The sequence below is a fragment of the Parambassis ranga genome, chromosome 17 (assembly GCF_900634625.1).
Source record: "Parambassis ranga chromosome 17, fParRan2.1, whole genome shotgun sequence".
NCBI lineage: Eukaryota > Metazoa > Chordata > Actinopteri > Ambassidae > Parambassis > Parambassis ranga.
In genome coordinates this window covers 4,437,659-4,456,440 of record NC_041037.1, presented here as the reverse complement: position 1 = coordinate 4,456,440, position 18,782 = coordinate 4,437,659, and the positions used below count along the sequence as shown (strand labels likewise).

The 18,782-nt window shown below is 42.1% G+C and overlaps 3 protein-coding genes across 3 annotated transcripts; 2 read left to right on the top strand and 1 right to left on the bottom strand.

The window, feature by feature from the left end:
- Positions 1 to 132: 132 nt before the first annotated feature.
- On the bottom strand, positions 133 to 1,455 carry apoda.2 (apolipoprotein Da, duplicate 2). The gene is made up of 5 exons (XM_028427959.1): positions 1,414 to 1,455; positions 1,186 to 1,319; positions 801 to 922; positions 575 to 663; positions 133 to 442 (listed from the first exon to the last, which is right to left on the bottom strand). The coding sequence occupies exons 2-5, from the start codon at positions 1,303 to 1,305 to the stop codon at positions 201 to 203; spliced, it is 573 nt and encodes a 190-aa protein (XP_028283760.1). The 5' UTR covers positions 1,306 to 1,319; positions 1,414 to 1,455; the 3' UTR covers positions 133 to 200.
- A 7,250-nt stretch (positions 1,456 to 8,705) lies between these two features.
- On the top strand, positions 8,706 to 11,525 carry samd7 (sterile alpha motif domain containing 7). Its single transcript, XM_028428141.1, has 8 exons — positions 8,706 to 8,808; positions 9,039 to 9,162; positions 9,256 to 9,380; positions 9,471 to 9,552; positions 9,684 to 10,360; positions 10,441 to 10,556; positions 10,635 to 10,745; positions 11,289 to 11,525. The coding sequence occupies exons 1-8, from the start codon at positions 8,706 to 8,708 to the stop codon at positions 11,523 to 11,525; spliced, it is 1,575 nt and encodes a 524-aa protein (XP_028283942.1).
- Positions 11,526 to 13,217: 1,692 nt separating this feature from the next.
- Positions 13,218 to 18,609, top strand: sec62 (SEC62 homolog, preprotein translocation factor). The gene is made up of 8 exons (XM_028426895.1): positions 13,218 to 13,300; positions 15,479 to 15,587; positions 15,690 to 15,795; positions 15,899 to 16,082; positions 16,349 to 16,444; positions 16,538 to 16,598; positions 16,678 to 16,797; positions 17,055 to 18,609. Exons 1-8 carry the CDS (start codon positions 13,265 to 13,267, stop codon positions 17,594 to 17,596), a joined length of 1,254 nt encoding a protein of 417 aa, XP_028282696.1. The 5' UTR covers positions 13,218 to 13,264; the 3' UTR covers positions 17,597 to 18,609.
- Positions 18,610 to 18,782: the final 173 nt, after the last annotated feature.

Genomic DNA, 18,782 nt, shown 5'->3' with positions numbered 1-18,782 from the left:
GCATATTAAGAGCATATTAAAACTCCAATCATCAAACCCAGCAATACGTTGTAAACTTAAGATGATCAATGAGTCATTCTGTTGTCACAGCTTTGTCTAAAGACCCACAGGAATGACAGCAAAACCTCCACCTTTGTTTAAAGGACTCATTCACTTGTTTATTGCATGAGGATGGTCAGAAAGAACTCCACTGTGTTTCTTCACTGGTCCATGGCACTGCAGTAAGCTGCGTCCTGGTTGGTGTTGACCATCTTGTCCAAATTGACTCCGATGGAGGACAGAGTGCTGCGCAGCTCCCTGACAGTCTCCTCGGGCAGGGTGGGCTGCCTGCTCATGATCCAGGCGAACTCTGCGTGGAGCACCCCGAGGTCAGTGCAGCTGTAGACCAGGGTGTAGCTGTCATAGTCGGTTGACAGGACCCAGTAAGGAGCAGGGGGAGCATCTAGGGGTGTGAAGAGGTCAGACATGTAGTGCAGGATAAAGCATATAACATACATTGAAATTGGTCTCATGGAGATTTTAAAGTGTTGGAATAGTAATTTATGTAATATGATATATAATTAGTGGTGTTTACTCTCGAAGAAGGTAACCAGCAGCTTGGCAGGCTCAGAGGGGCTCTTGGAAACAGCAGAGCCAATGATGCTGTTAATGGTCCCATCAGCACTGGAGAAGGAAAAATGTTACATAAACATAAACAGCGGTTCATGTTTAGGCTTAAAGGGTTAAGCTGTTTCATTTTACCACTGGAATTACATAGATCAACAAATGAAACTCTTTTATTCAGACAGTAGGTCACTCACAGCAGCTCCCTGTTGAGGACTCCGACGACTCCGGGGCTCTTCAGGCTGTAGGTGGCGCTGCTGCACTCACCCTTCTGGAACCTGTGTGGCAGTTTCTGGATTTCATACCACGTACCAAGATACTGAAAAAAAAGTATAGTGTTGATGAATAGCTGCAGAATCAGAATCAGAATCAGAACCAGAATCAATTTATTAATTGAATTTGCTTCCAGGTGCTCCATGCATGATCAGAAATAAAAACAGGTTAGACATATAAAATAAAGTAGGATTTAAATATCAAGCCAGTAAAATAAAATAATAAATCTCAAGTCAAAAACATGTATGTCATATACAATATAACAGAATACTGTAAGTATGGTTTTGAATGAAACAGTGTGGTATTCACCCGTGCTGCATCAAAGTTCTCCTGAACAGCAGGCTCGGGGCATCTTCCTGGCTTGAGGACCTGAGCGCTGGCTGCCAGCACGGACAGCAGAGTGAGGGAAAGCACCTGGACGGCATTCATCTTTATCGTATAACCTGTGAAGAACAAAAAAAAAAACACAAGTCTACGTTCATGTAGATGTTCTAAAAACAAAGACGGCAGCAAAGATCAGGAGGAGTGCTTGTTTACCTCCTGGGTTGCACTGAGGTTCAGAGTTGTGATGATGGCTTTTTATTTAAAGGCCGTTGGCTGCAGCCCCTCCTTCTTATTTACATGTCAGGTTATTTTAGGAAAGTTTGTGAGAAACTGGCACCTGCTCACCTTCATATTTAAAAAATAAACAGCCTGCTGACAGCAAAAGGATATGACTGACAGCTCAGTGGGAAAGTTACACAAGATTTTGTCACAGTAGTGTGAAGATAATAAGTATATACACTACTGTTCAGAAGTTTGGGGTCACCAGGGCAGTTCTGTAGCTTCTCTGATCAGCATAACAGTTCTGCTGTGCTAACATCATTTCACAGGAGTTTTCGATTCATCAATTAGCCTTTTTAACACGATTAGCTCACACAATGTACCATTAGAACAGGAGTGATGGCTGCTGGAAAAGGGCCTCTGTATACCTTTGTATATATTCCATTAAAAATCAGCCTTTTCTAACTAGAATAGTAATTTAACACATGAACAATGTCTAGACTGTATGTCTGATTAATTTAATATTACCTTCATTGAAATAAAACATTTTTTTAAATAAAGACATTTAAAAGTGACTCTAAACTTTTAAACAGTAGTGTATATTATATGTAGTAAATAATGTAATGCTAACTTTACTTTTAGCTATACATGACTTTACATGATATGCTGAATACAGATTTATTTTAAATTTATATTAGCTTACCAATTATATTTCTAAACCAAGCTAAGCTAAGCTAAGCTAAGTAAACTCTTTGCTAATTAGCCAAAGTTGGACGAAAAAATGGCGGCTCAAGATTTTTCAGTAAATGTATTCCTCCAGCTGGGCATCAGTGTATTTATGTTTTTTGCTGCTCTGTTTTCTGCATTTTGAACATTTGCAGCAGAGTCTCTCTTTGACTTGAACCAGCCAAGCAGGTGACAGGGGGAGGCATTCTTCTTTTAAAGGTGCACACATGTGCAGAGAGCTACTTCTGTAGATTAAAGAAGATTATTTAATACTATAGTCACAGGTATCTAAACTTATTCCCCTGATAATCTGTAATCTGGCCTTCTATCATCCGATACAATGGTGCCTTTCTGCCTTCATTGCTGTTTGAGTGAACCCTCACACAAAATGTTATTTCAGGGATTCCTGATCCTGAAGAATCCCACTCCCCGGGATCTCACAGTAATCGAGACCTAAACGAGATTTCCACCAGGCATAAGACGTAATGCTTCCAATTTAGTGGGATTACAGCTTCAGGACAGTTGTCACCTGATGAGGAAGAATACAGGAATTGCAGGTGAGTCGGACCAACAGATTGTTGCTGTAATTAGAGGACGCATGGCGTCCGTGTCTGCGCTGACCCAGTTAATTTATAGCTGGGGTTGTTTCTCCAGGTTAAACCAGCTCTGATCCCTCGCCTCACTGTGACTCCATAATGCTATAGGTGCAAACAACACAGGCAGAAATCCCTTATAAAAAGCTTACACATAGGAGACTCTTAAATTAGCGGTTTAGATGTCCTAATGCGCTGTTCTCTTAATTCTTAAGTCCTTTATTAGTGCTTTCCTGCTTCTTTTTATTAAAACATGTTTCCTGAACAGCCACACTAACACACAACAGACACACTCCTCTTAGCTTAAGCATTGTTATATTATTAGTGTGTCTAAAGCTGCTGCATTACCACCTCTACAATCACTGCTACAGGCTTCTCCCAACAAGTGGCTGCTAATTAATTTTCTGTCAATCAGCTAATCCATTAATCAGCTCATCACTCCAGCATTGTGTTGTTGTGGGTAGATTAAGCTAAAACAATCACCTTTCTTGAGCTGTTTGTAAAAACTATTTATGGAAGTTCTTCCTACGAATGTATAAATAATCATTCATCTGAGAAGCTGTAGTTGTAAATTACCTCTGCAGTTTATCTGTAGGAATAGTTACACAACAACAGGGCTCAGCGTCTGTCCACATGTGTTACTGCAGCTTCCTCAGCAGAGAATCGTTTGGCTTCATTAACAGACAGAGAAGAGAAAGGGATTCAGGAAGTGCTGCTGGATCTAAGGTGGGGACTAAAGTCTTCGTTAACAAGCTTCACTCACACATACACAAACATCCAGCAGCAGCTCTGACACAGAAGAACCAGCTTATCAAAGCAAACATGCAGCCGGGTGCTGCACAGCTCTGACGTACACCGTGCATCACTTCACATGTAATGATCGGATGAACCACCTGATCGACCTGATGGGTGGTTAAGGAGTGGAAGGATGCAGCTACTGGATCCATCCCGCTCCATGTGAAAGTGTAATGATTTCACCTCTGAGCCAAATAAGCAGCATTTGAATGTCAGACAGCCTCATCGTCGGGATGATGTCAATAAAACACATACAACATATATATATATATATATATATATATATATATATGCTTTTGGCACCTTTTATACACCAAATTCAGATTTTGTAAGTGTGTGATTTAGCAACGCATTTAAGAAAATGACATTAATTTGTCAGATATTTGCTTAAAAAATGAATACTCTGAATAAATGTGATGTTTACTTTAGACAAAAGAAGAGGATTGTATTTAAGTACTGCATAGTTTAGTATATTAGTTAAATATAAGTCTACATTCTTGAAGAGAAAAACATGACTTAAGTCATTATATATAAATATGTAGAGAAAATATTCTACATTCGGTTAACCTACATAAATTGAAATGAATGCATATATTCAGAGGTCAGGTCGTATAGAGTGAACACACACTGAAGTCTTTGAACCTCGTGCATAAGATGATAAACAACAACATGTGCTGACCACTGCTCACTCAGCTCTCCAGGGGCTCCCTGATTCCTGCAGAGGAATACACCATCACCACCCCTCCCTATTCTGTCTGCTGTTTAGCAACATTTCCTCGCAGCCCGCCGCCTGGTTGAACTGTGCACACCTATAGCTGCCCATCAGGCATGGAAAGAAAATATGATTCAAAGAGGTGCAGACCCATGCTGTAAGCGGTTGGTGAGCCAAACTGTCAGATTAAGAGGTCTGAGAGGATGATCCGGCCAACATTTAGTCGGATTTCTGGCAAATTACCACCAAGCATGTTTGGGTCAACCTATTGGCACCCCGGGGAGAGCAACTCTTCTGACACCCCAAACTAGACGCAGAGAAAAACAATAACAAGACTGATCTGTGGGATTTTCAAAGTCTAGCATCAGCTCTGTGCAGTTTCTCAGCATGTGGCTGCAGAGGAGGAGGGGTTGGCAGTTTTACCACTGGAAAAGGAAGCTAAGCATTTAGGTGTCTTAACCATGGCCTAAAGTGCTAACAAGGGATTAGTGAGGTAAATGTTGAAAGAGGTTTAGCACTCGCTGCTTAGGACCAGTGCTGCTTCAGTAATTACACATCAGTTGCAAGGTGCAGCAAGCAGTTGGATGGGAGATCATAGTGATGTCAGGACAGGGAGGGCTTACCGCAGGAGATAAGGCGAGCTAATGGAGATGAAATGAATCGGTATTTAAAAGGTCTTTTTTAGTTAAGGCAGTTAGCTGGCAGCAGTCTGAACTTGGCTGGATAGTGAGAGGGCGCTTAGTTACGAGTGAAAGAGGGACAGTAGACAGACGGGTTCTGAGAGCTCTGCGGCTGCTTTTTGCTCATATTTATCACCTTGTTGTTGAGTTATTAACCTGAATTTGGACAAAAAATCAACTCCAGACGTCGCTGATTTGTGTGAAAACCTAAGGTAAGTCATATAAACGATCCCATCCTGGTATCATTTTCCCCATATTTCTCCTTTTATTTATTTCTTTAGAATGCATTTTTGTTGTTGCTACTAAAACTTTCATCTGTGTTTATATTAATACATCAGTGTGTTATCAATAATTACAGCAGCAACCATATAATACATGCAAACCACTAAAAAAGTGTAGCTGGATTTGAAAAATATGAAAAACGCACATGCATAATGTGGCAGAAAAGTTTAGGCGTCTGATACCTCAGTGAGTGATTAATCTATAGGCCAATGCGATTAGAGGCTAACCTGAAATCCGTATAATTAACCTAATAATTAGCCCAGATTCTGAAAACAGCGCTTATTTAAATAAAAATCATGGAAAATTGTGTTTTTACCTTAGCTTTTCTTAAAGTACTACAGTCTCGGTCATTGTTTCACAGCATATTTCTACATGTTTATACTTTATAATTCGAGTCACAACTTTGTCTTTAATGCAAACGATCCCTAAATAAACGCTACCTGCAGCTCGTCACTTGTTGTCTCATGAAATCTAATCTGCTCCATGTAACTGATGGAGTTCACCTGGCTTTAGCTGGTGTGCGTTTTGTGCAGGGATTAGAGAGGACTAGACAATACTTCTGTCTTGTCTGATATGACCTCCTCAGGGCTTCATCTAAGTTGTCAGCAATTTTTCCCTTTAATTCATTCTTGTAATGAGATTAACCAGGCAACAGTAAATCCAAGGAGCCCAATCCCCAGATTTGGCAGCTGCGGTGTGGCCTCTGCTTGTTAAGGAAACATGACAGTGTGTGTTTGTTGTTCACCTTTGATGACAGCTTCACTCACAAAATGCTGAAAATGTACATGTGAGATTGTTGAAGAGAAGTCGGAGCGACCTGAAGTTTAACATGTGATGGAGCAGCGTGCTCACAAGTCTCAGGCAGCAGTTAAAAGACTTAACCTAATCAAAGTGTCAGTTGTGTCCAACGGGCATTATGGAGGATTCCTCCAAATGGCTCAAGTTCCAAGAAGCTCCAATTTGCGCCTCTCATGAATTTCAATTGCATTCAAGTCACAGCGCCTCTGACTTTCTGCAAAGTTAAGAAAACAGGGGGGGGGGGGGCTATTTAACAAAACTTTGTGCTCTCTGAAGGCGTTTGCAGAATAATAACAGACTGTTTTATCCATCTGGACAAAGAAACAATATTCTGTGTGCTGCACAAAAATACGAAAAAGAAAATTATTCCCAAAGTTTTTCCAAACTGACTGTAATGAAATATTATAAAGAGTCTTTGCACACGTTGAAGAACAAATAAAAATGTGATATATATATATATATATATATATATATATATATATATATATATCCTATCAGCAAACTCCTAATAAGCTATGGGCTACAAATGATGTGTTTGTGACTGGAGTTATTAACAAAACTGAGGCAAGTTCTCTAAGAAACGCAATGTAAATACAGTAAATGCTAATTATTGTATTTATATTATTATGCAGTTAATAGAAATGAAGCTATTGCCTTTTAGTTGGCTGCCTGTAGATCAGCCTGTAGTATACAAACACTTGAGCAGAGACCATTCAACATCCTGCGTATGATACGTTCTGTGCAATTACTTCCAGTAACGTACGCCTAAATGCTAATGCTAACGTAAGCCGTTAAACAACTGCGTCAAGAACTACGTTTGTTCGTGAGCCATCGTTGCAGATTATTAGGACAATATTCTATATATATATATATATATATATATATACAAAGTTTTGATTGTTTCAAGAAGATTAGTTAAAAGACAATAAAATGTTCTGAGGAAAAAAATTCATTTTCATCATGTTTCCTCTCCTGCTGTGGAAAATAAAAGGTCAGGGGGAAACTGTGTCTTCTCTGACACATGAAGCAGTGCACTGCTTATAGAAGATGTAGTCATTCACAGTGTGAGTTGTTCATCAACACTGAGAGCCCCAAATCATACTGAACGATGTTGACTGTATCACAGACTGTGTAATTACAGTTCCCAGAGGGCGATAATACATAACACAGGGCCTGAGGCCCAGGGCTTAGGTCCCTCTTACAGACACATACATGTTAAAATTCATTTCTCCTTATTTGCTGATGTTAGCTGTTGTGACATTGGCATTAGAAAGAGGTGGAGGGTGCATGTGTTCGCACATAGCTCCACATAAACCGATTGCATCCCCAGATTTATCTCCAAGGTGTTTTTAGGACATCCTGGAAGCTAATGGGAGCTAATAGGCTTAGCACTTAGGGTGTATTGTCCGGGATGCTTACAGGCAAGGTTTGCTGAGGGTAAAACTCTAAACGTGCGGATTACCTCCACCACATCCCTTTAAAGTGCTGTATAGCCAGGACTTAGCTAATAGGATCCTGGGGGTAGCAGGGGCCTGGGAAGGTGGGGAAGGGGGTGGGATGGGCCAGTGCAGCGGACCGCAGGCAGGTCAGCAGATGTAGGTGGCAGACTGTTGCAAGGCTAACAGGAGGATTACAGCCCTCAGATTAGCTGGGCTTCAGAGTGAACTTGAGGGACTGTGGATAATGCACAAGGCCGCAGGGGGAATTCTTATGGCAGCATTTGTCTGGGGGAGGGGGCAGCAGAAATGAAGTGGAGAAGCACAATTTACAGAAGTTCCCAATTCTGTTGGACAATCAATCATATTTTTTTAATGAGTATAACAAGATATAAAAAGCTGTTGGTGGCGTCCTGTGAAGTGAGCATCCACATCCATATTCCACATCCAAATTGCACACTGGCCTTGGATTAGCAGAACCTGGATTAACACACTGTCGTTTACAGTATCATATTTTGTAATGAGATTTCTGCAGTATAGAGGGCTAATTGGAGGTGCCTAAGTAGATTGTGCGCAAGCTGCCGGCTCAACCAGGAACAATGTGGGCATTTGGGTCAATGAGCATGTATGTGTATGATTATTTTATCCCAGTACGTAGTGTCAGTAGTACCAGAGAGATGAGGAGAAATTCTCCAGCACAGAAGCATCTCTCACATTTACAGGTCTGAACATGAGATGTGGATTTGCATGGTCAGGACTGGATAGAGTTGAAGATTAGGGCTTAATATCAGGGTTTATTGGAAATGTGAGAGTAAGGGTTAAAGGTCAGCTGTTTGAATAAGTGGAGCGTGGTTCGTTTATTTTGTTTAAATAAAAGATATTTCTGATATCACAGAGTTAGAAACACAACCAATAAATTTACTTTTTTTCTGCAACAGCTGCACAAACTATAAAGGGTTGCTGAGATTAAGACTTGTTTTGTGATGACAGAGTCTGGATAGAGTTTAGGAGGCATTTTAAAGGGGATTACATATTCCTTTTTATGCCCAGTAATCTTTGCCTATGACCAACAGTCAGTCAGACAGATAACTGCTGCCCTCTAATGGCCATAACGTGGATTTACCTAAGTCTATTGGTCTATGGTCATACATACTTAGACACTTAACTCTTTTACAGCTACAGCTGCATTTTCCTTTTTCTTGTTATTAAACTGTCTTTCTTTATTCACAGTACTTACGTGGAGGTCACAGTCGGTGTTTGTGTCATGACCCCACGGGAGCAGCTGAGGAAGATGACGGCACTGGGAGAGCAGGGGACTTTGGATGAGAAGCACTGGTATCGACTGGTCAACGGCATATCAGCCGGAGGTGAGGGCAGAGCAAAAACAAAGAGAACAAAACAAAGTGAAAATGAATCCTAACATTAAAGTTATTTTTATATATATTTATAATGTAATAATGTCTAGCTTTGGTCTGAATCTGAACTGGTAAACTCATCTTCAGTGAAAACTCCTCAGCAGTAGCTGGAGGCGTTCGCAGTCAGTGCATGTTCCGGGTGCAGTAGCTGACCTATGTGGTGTTTTTCACCTCTCCTGCAGAGCTCAGGCAGAGGCAGGAGCTTATAATGAGGAATCAGATGGCCATGGCTCCACAGATCCTTGCCCAAGGCCAGCAGAGGCTACAGGGGGTCCCTCCACAGTTCGAGCATCGCTTCATGGAGAGGTCTGTACCGGAATCCACTTTTAAAAAGAGAAATAAGTTTGGGTAGAAGGTCCACTGTATGTGTCATTATCTTACTCGCTCTCCTCTCTTCAGAGACTTGGTGCCTCCTGCTGAGATGGTAGCTTCTGAGGCTAGACAGATGCACATGGGGCCTCACCTTGGTCCACCTCTAAACCCACATGCCAATGTTTTGCCTGGGAGAGCTATACCTGGACCAGGTGAGCATGGGGCTTGGTGCTTGAGAGAATCTGTTTTAGTCTGTTTTAGTTTTCAGGCATTAACAGTGTGTCTCTCTTTCTGCTTCTCAGCTGGCTATGGGTTCTTGCCCTCTGAGCCCATGGAAACAGTTGCCCGGCGACAGGAGCTTATTCACAAGCAAAATATAGCCAGGTAGTTCATGCGAAATATCATCAGCAAAACAAATTCCACCTACTCACAGGTTTGCAGCATGATAAACCTCTGCTGCAGCACAGTGATACGGTGCCTCAAAAATATGTCTAAAATATTTGCCCCTATTTCAGGATGGAGATGAATGCCATCCTGCATCAGAAGGAGCTGGAGAATGCTCACCAGAAAGGCCTGATGGGAATAGATAATCCCATGTCATACCCTTCCAACCCAATGGTTTTCAGAGGCCGTCAACGCATGCCAGACGGTCATGATGTCTTTGTCCACCGCCCCACCCTGGATGAACTGCACTCCAACAGCATACTCATGTCAGCCAGCCCTTACCCACCAATCAGTACACTGCACAGAGAGCGGGGGCGCAGGGCCGGGAGGAGGCCGACTGTTCACAAGAGCGCAGAGAGCCATGTGTCCAACCTGAAGGGCCAACCTGAGGATAAAAGTGTAGAGCAGAGTCCTGGGGCCACATCTGGGGAGGAGAAAGAGATGGAGGCAAAGGGGGACATGGGCGAGGAGTGCCCTGCCAGTAAGACACATCACCCAGCCAAAATAGACTCTGAACTCCCCACAGGAAGCAGGAAGAACTACAAAGAGGGCGAGCCAGGCCTGCGTAAAGCCTGTGTGAACAGTCAGGATGGGTGTTCGGACGTGGCCAGCACTGGTGCAAATGATAAAGACATATCCAGTCAGTGTTCAGCTTTCCAGGAGAAATTTATGTATCCATCTGCTGGTGGTGCTCTCACAGGGATGCCTTACATGTTCCCAGTCCCTGGAAATGGATTCCTTCCACCCGGTGAGTTTGGGGAATAAAACTAAAGTTCCTGGAGTTCTGTAATGATTCTGTTGTTTTGACTCAGTTTCTTCGTCTTCCAGGTCCACCAAATCTCTTTCTCAATGGTGACGAGGTGCCAGAAGACATCAGGAAGTGGACGGTGAATGATGTTTACAACTTCATCAACAGCATACCCACATGCTCAGAATATGCTCAGGTTGGTAACCATCATCTACTGTACCATTCTCATCCACATCCATTCTGACTCTGTTCTAATGCGAGATGCTTTCACCAGACATTCAAGGACCACATGATTGACGGAGAGACACTGCCGCTCCTCTCAGAGGAGCATCTACTGGACACACTAGGGCTCAAACTGGGGCCGGCTCTAAAGATCCGCTCACAGGTACACACATCATACAGAGAGCTTTGACAACTGTGTTCATCCACCTAGATTTCTTTTGATGTGAGTTGCGAAGATTCTGAGATATCATACAGATTTTGGGCCGTTGACCTAGAAAGAAAACAGATGTCACTCAGCTTGTGGTGCTCAAATTGCCAAAAAACAGACATCATGACCCAGTTGCTTTACGAAAGTCTACAGACTTCATGTGAGCCATCTTAGGTGGGATATTTGCTAGTTACTCCTGGCAACTGTGTCAATGCACACAACAGTGTGTCTGTGTGTAAACATCAATGGCATCTCCTTCAGCTGAGCTGTATTCATCATCAAATATTGTCACACTGCCGTGTTTGCAGTAAACTAGATGGAAAAACAGCACTGCAGGAAAAGCAAGTTCTGATGTTGTATCTCTGAGGAAATGCTGCTTAGAGGTTTGCATCAATGATCGGCTCTGTCTATATTCAGTGAGGTAGCCACTGAGTGTAAGCCAGGACCTGGTCTTCAGAGACTTCACTGTGTGATCTAACATCTGTCTGCTCTCCACAGGTGTCCAGACGTCTGGGCAGCATGGTGTACATGATGAACCTCCCGATCTCCACTGCTGCCCTGCAGGCCACTCCTGAGAAGCCTGTGGACCGTTCCTCGGAGATCGGCTCCCCGGTTAACTGCAACAGTGAGGAACTGATGGCGAGTCCAAGAGACCCTGAAGTCCTCAAATCCACAGAGCACCTCCACGAGGCAGAAAACAATTCACCTCCGTCTGCCAGCAGCGAGACGGCCTGATCAACCAAACTAAACCAGAGCCAGTCTACACATTCAACACCTGATCTAATGCTGCTGCCGCAGTGATGGATCTGTTTATATATATTTATGCTTTTTTACTACAACATAGAGTCTGCTTATTTATGTACATATTTTTTTATAACAGGGAAGTGAAACTGCTGTGGATCCATGAACTATGAATTATACTGAGGAGGACCTTTATCATTTTTGTTTTATTCTTTTTCATTACACTCAGTCTGATTGTAGGGGTTTTTTTATTATTATTCTTTTAAGCTGCTATATGACATTAGGCTGACATGATGATCATAGAAATCATCATGAAGATATTTTTTCATTAAATAATGGCATATGTTTTGGATTGAGATGTTTAATACTGTTTTTGCATTGGTTGGATTGTAAATAAAGGGTTTTTCTACATAGAAACCTGTAGTACATTTTTCTGTTATTATAAGTTACAAATCTATATAGAAACATTACACACAAACAAAATCTTTTCTGTAATCTGCAGTTATGCTTTTATGCTGTTAAAAAGTTCATTTGTACTTTAACCCTCATGGACTGTTCGCAAACACTACCCTTATGTGTTGTTCGGGACAAAAACGTCCCCTAACTTTAACGGTTTTAAAAATATATCAGATAAATATTTTTTTGAATTTTTTTTGCATAGACCTTTTAATTAACTTCAGTTCTAATCAACAGTAGTGAAAAAATCATTTTCCCCCAGGATTTTAACCCTTTAATCACCAATTTTATAAGGGCTGGTGCTGAAAATTGGAAAAAAACACACAAAATGGCTCATTTTTAATAGAAAAGGTGAATGTGGACTGGATTCTTTTTAACCTTTATTACAGTCTTGGTCATGTCAAACATCAGTAAAAAAATTGACTTTATTGCATTATTAGTTTTTGCACAGCACTGGATTTTCTTTTTTTCTCCCATTTTGTCCCATAGACTTACATTATAACCACACTTTTTTTGACTGCACAGCCATGGCACTACATAATCATGCATTCTTGATTGTTGGTGGTTTACCCTGTTGGTAGGAGGTAAAATTTGGGATTTTTACAGTTAATAACTTAATGACCATATTAACCCTTTACCTGCAGGCCTGTGCTCATGTAGTGTAGTTTCTGGCTTGTATATGGAGTTATAGGGAGTATTTTAGCACATAATTGTGTGTCTACACACTGTGTGTGCATGTTAGAGAGGAAGAGAGCCATTTGCACACTGACCTTGTTGTCTGTGAGTACACACAACCACAGAGTCTTCATAGTAAACAAAAACAAAGAAGGTGTTGCTATGCATGTGTGGCCCTTTGATGTCTACAGGTGCAGACTAAACAAAACAAAAAGGCAAGTGGTCTTACATGTGACCTTGTGGTCATTTGATGGTGAGAAGAGCAGAAAGCAACATGAAGAGAGGATGAAGAGAGGATAAACAACAATAAAAATTTCTCTCAGAGGACAAAAATGTCCCGAACAGTGCATGAGGGTTAAACAGTTCATTAAATCTATTATTATTATTATTATTATAACGGTCAAGGTTTGGTATAACTGGAAATAATATTTTCCAGTTAAAAATATGAAGAAGTTATAATTCAGGAAAAAACGATCACTGCGCATGCTCTGTTCCTATCCCCTTGTGCTCTACCCTCGCCTTTGATCTGCAACTCTCGCGATGCTTACATACCCCTGTGCGCGTGCGCAGCGTCGGGCACGGAGGAGCTGAGTTGGAGGATCATGGCGGAGCGCAGGAGGCACAAGAAACGGATCCAGGTAACATCACTGAATTCATGAGAAGTAAAACTGCCCATAAAAGTGGTAGAGAAGTGAATATAACAACCTGGCGCAGGTTCACAAGCTGCTGCCGGATCTTAACGGCAGCAGCTTGCACAGCGAGTCGCTAACAGGCTGCAGATGATGGCTAATGATAGCTAGCTTTAGCTGGCTAGCGAAAACAAACGTCTGTGTTTGTATTTTAATGTGATATACCTGAGCTAAATACTGTCGTCGATGCTAGCGACCCTTCTACCTTAGTCTTGACAATACAGTGGCGTTGTGGTTCGACTATCGAGATGCGCCTGCAGTCATTTTCATATTTATTGTAATTGACTGTAAACGTTTGCTGGCTAAGCTGCGTCAGCTTTAACCAGACGTGTTTACATAACGTTAGACAGTCTGGTGGAAGTTAATTAATGAGTCGATGTTGTACATCTCTGTTTAACCTCATTTGGAGCGGTCAGAAAGGGTGTGTGTCTCCAGGAGCACCTCACGGACAATACGTTCCAGTCCAAGCAACAGTTTGTAGAGTGCTTCCAGGTTCTTATGTACACGTGTTAAAACTCCTTCCTAGTAATTTGTATTCAAAGCCTTTATAAAAACATCAGACTTGGTTAGTTCTGATTTATCTTGCACAGTAGTAAACGGCAGAATGTGTGCTGTAAATGTAGATAGAAAGGTTGAATTTTCCAACAGAAACATGCTACAGCTTGATATAACACAGGTCGATCTGCTAGTTTTTCAGGCACACATCTGCAAGAGGGTTCCAGTAAGTGATTGTTGATCTAATATTGCCACAGATATAAATGTGTACAACCATCTGACACATTGTTTATTCTGGATGTAGCAGATGAATGTCAGTGTGGTGTCACTTTTGTAGGCTGTCATAATGTTCCTGTTTGTTTAAGCTCAGCTGCACTACTATATACATATTGTTATCATTTCTGAACTAAAGTAGGTTATTTAGTAGTAGTACTCTTTACGTTACTGCGTCTCCAGTTTTGACCCATTTCACCTCAAGAATTAAAATATGCTTGAAGTCAGGACTGTTACATGTGTACATGGATGTACAGTTACACAACTGATAAGCGCAATTGATAACTTGACTCTTACCGCTTACTCAACAGGTATGCTATAAATCACAGCTTACATCAGTGACAGTAGACTAACCATTTGAAACACCTCACAGTTTTAACAGCACTAAAATGACCTGAAAGTGGAATCCATACCTCTGAAGCTGTATCAAAAATACAGTAGAAATATTTATGACATTAGAGAAAATGTTCCAGAGATATTTGAATGCTGGCAAAGGAAATGAGCAACACATCCTGATCCAGGTAGAGAGAGAGTTGCTGAGAATCATCAAAAAAAGTGAACAGAACAACAATACACAAGCTGGTCCTGTAGCTCCAGAAGTCTAGACAGAACAAAAGGGGTCTATGTGGAAGACTAGCAGCCCAAAAAAAAAAAATTCTGATGTGGAAGCAAAGCTAGCTGAAACACCTGTGCACAAGAACGCCAACGAAAAGCTGGACACAGATAATGGCAGCATGAGTCATGGCTCTGATGGAAGCCAGCTTGTTTGGCTTGTATTTATGTTAGCTGTTGAATAAACTGTATTTTTGGGGTAACGGTCAGTTTCCACAAAGCATAGCTGTGGCCAAGACCTTAGAGCAGCTTATCCTCTCGTGATCGAGCCAGGTAGATCATATAGACGGTGGTGGGGGGCTTTCGGTGTTGTGGTCTCGTGTAACTGAGCTGTGTGACTGATACCTGCTTCTTTGGACAAAGGCTCGTTTGATGGCTTTGTCTTCCTCGTGCTCCGAGCTGGAGCCAGCTGGACTGGATGTAGCTAGTGCAGAGTCTTGCAGTGCTCTGTTCCCCCCTCCTCATGTTGGCATGTCGTTTAGTGCTGCTGGAAGGATAGCAGACAGTGCAGATGCTGTGAGAAATGAGCTGGATGAAAATTTTGCCACTCTGATGGCTGGTTAATGAAATTCGTACAATGAATTATTCGCAATATTGGTACATTTAGGTCATTATAACGTCTCAAATGTGATGAATTATGCCAGTTTTACATATATATATATATAGCTAGAAAAATTCCCATTAGACATGTGTCTGCACACACAACTGGAAGACTGTATGTGATGGTGTGTTTGTCTGGCACTGCAGGAGGTGAGCGAGCCCACCAAGGAGGAGAAGGCGGTGGCCAAGTACCTGAGATTTAACTGCCCCACAAAGTCCACAAACATGATGGGCCACAGAGTTGACTATTTTGTTGGTAAGTGCTCAGCTGATGTTGATGTTTTTAGATGACAAATGCTTGATTTTGATTTGAGGCCAAGGCCAGCTCTATATGATGTTTCTGTCTCTTCACATTCAGCCCTCAAGGCTGTTGACTGTCTGCTGGACTCCAAGTGGGCCAAAGCTAAAAAGGGAGAGGAGGCGCTGTTCACCACCAGAGAGTCAGTGGTAGATTACTGCAACAGGTCAGCTATGTGACGCACTCTGCTACAACTTATATAAAGGTTTCTTAAAAGAAAAAACAAGGCATCTCTTTTTTTTTACTTTTCCCCCCTTTTTTTCCTTTAGACTTCTAAAGAAGCAGTTCTTTCACCGGGCTCTTAAGGTGATGAAGAAGAAGCCTGAGAAAGACACCAAGAAGGAGAAAGAAAAAGCCAAGGGTGACAGCAGCAAAGAGGAAGAGAAAAAAGGGAAGAAGGAGAAAGAGAAGAAGAAGGAGCCAGAGGCTGCTGAGACCAAGAAAGAGAAAAGTGTATGTGACTCTAGAAATGTGATGAAAATGCTGGTACAATAACAGACCATAGTGTTGTATCCATGTGAGGTACAGACTCAGTCTGACTGGTGGCAGCTTTGAATGAGTTGCCTTGACCAGGCTGATCTGACACCACATGGGTAGATATTGATTCTGCTGTATTTTGTTTAAAGAGGACGAGACAGATTTATTAGTAAAACCAACTAAAAAAAGCTGCTTTGCAGCACAGAAACTCAGATTTTAAATAAAGGGTTTTATATGAACAGGATGACAGTCCTGGAACTCCCAAGAAGAAGAAGGAGGTGAAGAAGAAGTTCAAACTGGAGCCTCATGAGGATCAGCTCTTTCTGGATGGAAACGAGGTGAATGTTTTTGCAAAATTATTAAATCCAACTGAAACATTTTTCAATTCTCAAACATTTAAAAACTCAACTCTGTGTGTCTCTGTTCTGTAGGTGTACGTGTGGATCTACGATCCTGTCCATTTTAAGACGTTTGCTATGGGTCTTATCCTCGGTGAGTGGAAGAATCTCAGGGGGGTCTAGAAGTGGATGGACAGTAAACTAACAGATTTCTACTACTTTTCATCTCTCAGTTATCGCGGTGATAGCAGCCACGCTGTTCCCGCTGTGGCCTGCAGAAATGCGTGTTGGAGTTTACTATCTAAGTGTTGCAGCCGGCTGCTTTGTGGCCAGCATCCTGCTTCTAGCTGTTGGTAAGTACTGAAGGAAGACATATCTAGTTTTAACTGACTGTTGATCTACATAAATGGAAATAAACAGCAATAAAGTAGAAGGGTGCTGGAGGAATGAGTGTTAGTTTTTAGCTTGGGCAGAAGGAGATGAGGTTACAGCTGTCATTAAATGAATGTAAGGACCACTTCTTTGAGTGACTATGCAGAAAGTTAGGAGTGCAGAAATGTCTATTTGATATATTAAAAAAATGATCTCACTGGTTGTTTCTCTCTCTCAGCACGATGCATTCTCTTCCTGATCATCTGGCTGGTGACCGGCGGGCGCCATCACTTCTGGTTCCTCCCCAACCTGACGGCAGACGTCGGCTTCATCGATTCATTCAGGCCGCTCTACACTCACGAGTACAAAGGACCACGGACTAGCGACAAGAAAGGCTCAGACAAGAATGACGAGAAGGACGGCGCCAGCTCCAGTAAGGCTCAGAAGTCAGACAGCGACGAGAAGTCAGACAGTGAGAAGAAGGATGCCGATGACGAAGAGGAGGATGATGAGGAGGAGAGCAAAGAGGGAGGGCAAGAGGAGAGTAAAGAAGCTGAGGGGGAGGGAACAGAGGACCGCCAGTCAGACACAGACAGCGACCGCCGGGAGGACGAGGGCTCACAGCACAGCAATGGAAACGACTTTGAGATGATCACCAGGGAGGAACTGGAGCAGCACACAGAGGAAGAGGAGGATGAGGAAGACGAGGAAGATGAGGAGACACAAGAGAGGAAAGAAGGGGGTGGGAGTGAAACTAAACCCCAGACTGCTGAAACATAAACTTCTCCCAATCCCATCACTCTCTTCTTCTCTGTCCTTCCGTCACTCCTTGCTGTGATCCCAGGACCTGCTAGTCTGGTCTCTCTGAGCCCGCCGAGGCCACTGAGAGGCTCCATCTCTTGTTGTTGAGATCTTCCACTAAACAGTACCAGGATACAACACTGAAACGTTAACAGCTACAACAATGGGGAAAAAAGTTTGAAAAGAAGCCTTATGGTGGATCTGATCGCTCCCAACCACATGGTATTTATGGTTAAGATGAAACTGCCGCTGGACACTTTTGCCTGAGGAAACCATCAGACCAGCAAAACCTCTGGAGGAGGATTTTGTTTTTTGGGTCCCTTGTGTCAAGAAAGTGATTTTAGTGTAAAATCAATATTTTAATTATGTCCCCCGGCAGTAGATGGTTTGTATCCAGATCATATAGAAGGACGACTATGCTAAACTGATATTTGCAGTTTTGTTGTTGTCCCTTTAAAGCTCCATAATGTCGGTATAATCGCCGTCCTTGTGGAAAAAGCCAGAAAACCCCCCCCATAGCTTCACTTTTTTGGGGGGGGAAGGGGGGGGGGGGCAATCTATGCCAGCAAGTCTGATAGTTTACTCAGGCAGCAGAATGACCAGCGTGTCAAATTTGAAATCTAAATTCAGCCGGATGGACCAAATTCTGTTGTTTACTCAATAGGAAAATAAAAGAAATTGACCATGTTGTGGTCGGACTGAGTGTTTGGACAGCAGAGTAGCGTGGCTCTTTGAGGTACTTGCCATTTTTTTCCACTCATAGTGCAATCCTCTACACTCAGTGTGAAGTACTTCTAGTTCATGTTTATTAATGTGGGACTCATCTTTAAATGTGAGCCACTGGGACACAGCTGGTATACTTAATTTTCTTTTCTTTTTTTTATTAAGAAAAAAAAGATTGCAGCACTTGCTGTACAGTTAAAGCTAGAAGACAAAAAGATGACTGAAATATTTGCAAACAGAACCAGATATAAAGTAAAGCAAACTCTAGTGCCAAACACAGCTAGTAATCATGTTTGCATGCTGGTCCAGAGTGAAGGCAAGGGGGAGACATTTTGTTAATTAATTCATTTTTCTTAACTGCAGTGTCAAAAAATCCTTTTCACAGAAAAAGCACAGCACGAAGATTTTTGGTCTCAATGAAACCGTTTATTCGCACTAGACT

Excerpts from the sequence above, each read along its gene's own strand:
- apoda.2 (XM_028427959.1), bottom strand. The coding sequence starts at position 1,305 with ATGAATGCCGTCCAGGTGCTTTCCCTCACTCTGCTGTCCGTGCTGGCA. Across the intron at positions 923-1,185 it reads AGAACTTTGATGCAGCACGG|TATCTTGGTACGTGGTATGA; the intron begins GTGAATACCACA and ends CTTTTTTTTCAG. Across the intron at positions 664-800 it reads GTCCTCAACAGGGAGCTGCT|TGCTGATGGGACCATTAACA; the intron begins GTGAGTGACCTA and ends TTCCTTCTCCAG.
- samd7 (XM_028428141.1), top strand. The coding sequence starts at position 8,706 with ATGACCCCACGGGAGCAGCTGAGGAAGATGACGGCACTGGGAGAGCAG. Across the intron at positions 9,163-9,255 it reads GAGCATCGCTTCATGGAGAG|AGACTTGGTGCCTCCTGCTG; the intron begins GTCTGTACCGGA and ends TCCTCTCTTCAG. Across the intron at positions 10,557-10,634 it reads CATGCTCAGAATATGCTCAG|ACATTCAAGGACCACATGAT; the intron begins GTTGGTAACCAT and ends TGCTTTCACCAG.
- sec62 (XM_028426895.1), top strand. The coding sequence starts at position 13,265 with ATGGCGGAGCGCAGGAGGCACAAGAAACGGATCCAG. Across the intron at positions 13,301-15,478 it reads GGCACAAGAAACGGATCCAG|GAGGTGAGCGAGCCCACCAA; the intron begins GTAACATCACTG and ends CTGGCACTGCAG. Across the intron at positions 15,588-15,689 it reads CAGAGTTGACTATTTTGTTG|CCCTCAAGGCTGTTGACTGT; the intron begins GTAAGTGCTCAG and ends CTTCACATTCAG.